Source organism: Tachysurus vachellii, chromosome 11 (genome assembly GCF_030014155.1).
Source record: "Tachysurus vachellii isolate PV-2020 chromosome 11, HZAU_Pvac_v1, whole genome shotgun sequence".
In the NCBI taxonomy this organism is placed as follows: domain Eukaryota; kingdom Metazoa; phylum Chordata; class Actinopteri; order Siluriformes; family Bagridae; genus Tachysurus; species Tachysurus vachellii.
This window is the reverse complement of record NC_083470.1, coordinates 24,797,622-24,800,121: the sequence shown is the minus strand read 5'-3', so window position 1 is coordinate 24,800,121 and position 2,500 is coordinate 24,797,622. Positions and strand designations below refer to the sequence as shown.

The 2,500-nt window shown below is 49.0% G+C and overlaps 1 protein-coding gene across 9 annotated transcripts in view; it reads right to left on the bottom strand.

Annotated features, from left to right (window-relative positions):
- ncor2 (nuclear receptor corepressor 2) overlaps nucleotides 1-2,500 on the bottom strand; it is an 88,823-nt gene that overhangs the window by 4,866 nt on the left and 81,457 nt on the right. For all 9 annotated transcript variants that reach the window (XM_060881979.1, XM_060881981.1, XM_060881987.1 and 6 more), the window contains 7 exons: nucleotides 2,200-2,430; nucleotides 1,911-2,091; nucleotides 1,358-1,692; nucleotides 807-937; nucleotides 525-721; nucleotides 179-310; nucleotides 1-58 (listed from right to left, as the gene is read on the bottom strand). The exon at nucleotides 1-58 is cut by the window's left edge and continues 79 nt beyond it. In XM_060881979.1, the coding sequence (XP_060737962.1) occupies nucleotides 1-58; nucleotides 179-310; nucleotides 525-721; nucleotides 807-937; nucleotides 1,358-1,692; nucleotides 1,911-2,091; nucleotides 2,200-2,430 (1,265 nt within the window). The remainder of the gene's footprint in view (nucleotides 59-178; nucleotides 311-524; nucleotides 722-806; nucleotides 938-1,357; nucleotides 1,693-1,910; nucleotides 2,092-2,199; nucleotides 2,431-2,500) is intronic.

The window sequence follows — 2,500 nt, the reverse complement described above, 5'->3', positions numbered from 1 at the left end:
GAGTTTGCTGAAGAAGGCAGGTGGCTGGGAGCTGCTGGAAGGAGAGCGAGATCCCATCCTGACAGAGACGACAGGAGTGTAGGCGTGAACAGATGAAAGGGTGTGTAACAGTAGACGAGGAATGTGTGTTCACTTCTGTGTGTGTGTGTGTGTGTGTGAGAATATGAAATGTCTATACCCTTGCTCTGCTTGTTCATTGGGACACGCCGCTGCCTGGGATTCGGGCTCAGACATGCCCCCTGGTGGAGAGATGGGCTCGATGCACTCGGCGGACAGACTCACCGGGGACACTTTACTCTGAGGAGGAGACCTGTATGCATACCAAAAAAAAAAAAAAACACACAGCTTGAGGTAAACATTTAAAGCCAGCTCTTGAGCACGTGACCTAATTAGTGCCTCCAAGCCTAACACTAACATTAGTCTTTAATTAGCACGACCTCGTTGTAGTGGGTTTAAGCACTAAGAGAGAAAACACTGTACAAGTAGTAGGGTTAAAAAGACATCTCTGAACTGGACACCCATACCTGTCTCTCAGCCTGTCTCGGTCACTGCTGGAGCCCTCTGGGGTAAAGCGGCTGCTGACGCTCGGCTCTGAGAAAGTCTGGGGGGCGCTCGGGGGTCTGGTGAGGTCCAGCACAGGTGAATTGAGGTAGCCGAACACAGGCTGGCCTCCTGCCTGGCCCTGTTGCGACTGACGCATGTAATCTTTCTTAATCACCTCCTGAAACGGGAAAAGATGCCAGAGTTGTTAGAAATCACTACAGGTTTACACAACGCCACACAAGCCACGTGCATAAAAGGCTTACACTGATGTGCTGGGCGAGGGTCACCACTCTCTGGGAGCTTTTAACAGCAGGGGATGGAGGCTGCTGGCTGGGAGACAGTCTCTCCTCTGAAATAAAAAACACACCGTGCTGCTCCAGAGCCTTCTGCTGAGCTGCAGTGGTAAATAAATAAATAAATAAATAAATAAACAAATAAATACATACATACATACATAAATAAAAATATCGAAACAGACACACACTTCTAGAGGTTAACACAAATCCAATACAGTCTCTTTGTATGAGTGTGTGTATGCGGGTATGTGTGTGAGCATGCGTGTACACCCGTCTCTTTGAACCCTCTCTTCATGCCCAACCCCACGCCCCCAACACACACATACACACACGGACAGCTATCCAAACACTTTAAGAGCATTTCCTCAAGAGCAGAGAAACAACACAAAGCCCGGCAAAGCCATCGCTCAAAAAAATAAATAAATAATTTGATAAAAAATAATTTAATAAATAAATAACAAAGATAAAAGCTATGAACATTCTCAAACAAGAATGAAGATCTTGTGTCGTGGTCTCACCGAGTGCACGGATCTCGTGGTCCTTGTTCTGAGTCTTATCCCTGTTTACGATGCTACTCTCAGTAGCCATTATGGGGAGACCTCGGCCTGCTGTAAGCCCCATGTGACCACCGGGGGCCTGGGCGAAGGCAGAGGAATAAACTCCGCCACCACTCGGGCTGGACATCTTGGACTCCGATTTGGGCTCCGGTTGTTTGGGCAGAACTCCGCGACTCTGGGACTTGCTCGACTCCCGGCTCAGCTCTTTGACCCCACTGGAGTCAGGATAGGCTTCGCTGACTCTGTGAAGATGCCCGCTGTAGTTTGGATAACGTGAAGAACTCTGAGACACAGACCTGGACAGGATGGTGAAACACAAATATTAAAGGTGACAGAGAACAAACAGTATGATAGAGAGCAAAGAGAGATGCTGACATGATGATGGAAGACAAAATCGTGAACGTTTTGTTTTATTAATCGCTAAGGGATGGTGTAGACAGACACAGACGCTTTAATACATAAACAGAGAGATGAGTTTGAGGGATACGGAGTTGTCTGTGTGTTAAAATCCGACCTCAGTACAGACGGGCTGCTGTGCTCTGTGCTCAGGTTTTTCGAGTTGGTGTTGTGCAGGACGGTGGGTCTGTGCTGGAGGCTCTCTTGCGGCCGAGGGCTCATCGAGGAAGGCTGGTGGCTGTATGGCATAGAAGATGGACGTGAGCTCGAGCTGGAGCTCCCAGTTTGCTCTGCTGCCCCTGCAGAGAGTGAGGAACAAGACACGGAATAATTACACGGAAAGCTGTGTGGCTCTCTATGTATGTGAAGGTTAATGCATCTTAACACAAGATCCGGTGCCACCGTACCGGGTCTCCAGATGGGGGCGTGCTCCACGTTGCCGTGACCAAGAGACTTCTCCCTCTCCCTGTCTTTTTCCCTCTCCCTTTCCCTCTCCCGCTCTTGTTCTCTTTCCCGCTCCCTCTCTCGGTCCCTTTCTCGGTCTCGCTCTCTCTCTCTCTCTCGGCCTCTCTCGCGTTCACGCTCTCTCTCGGACGACGTCGGTGTGCCTTGGAGTTTGCTTATGTGTGAGCTTCCGACTAGAGAAGAGAAGAAAATGAAAAAAGACGTGTTAAACACATGCAATAATGTGTGTGTTCTATTATACTA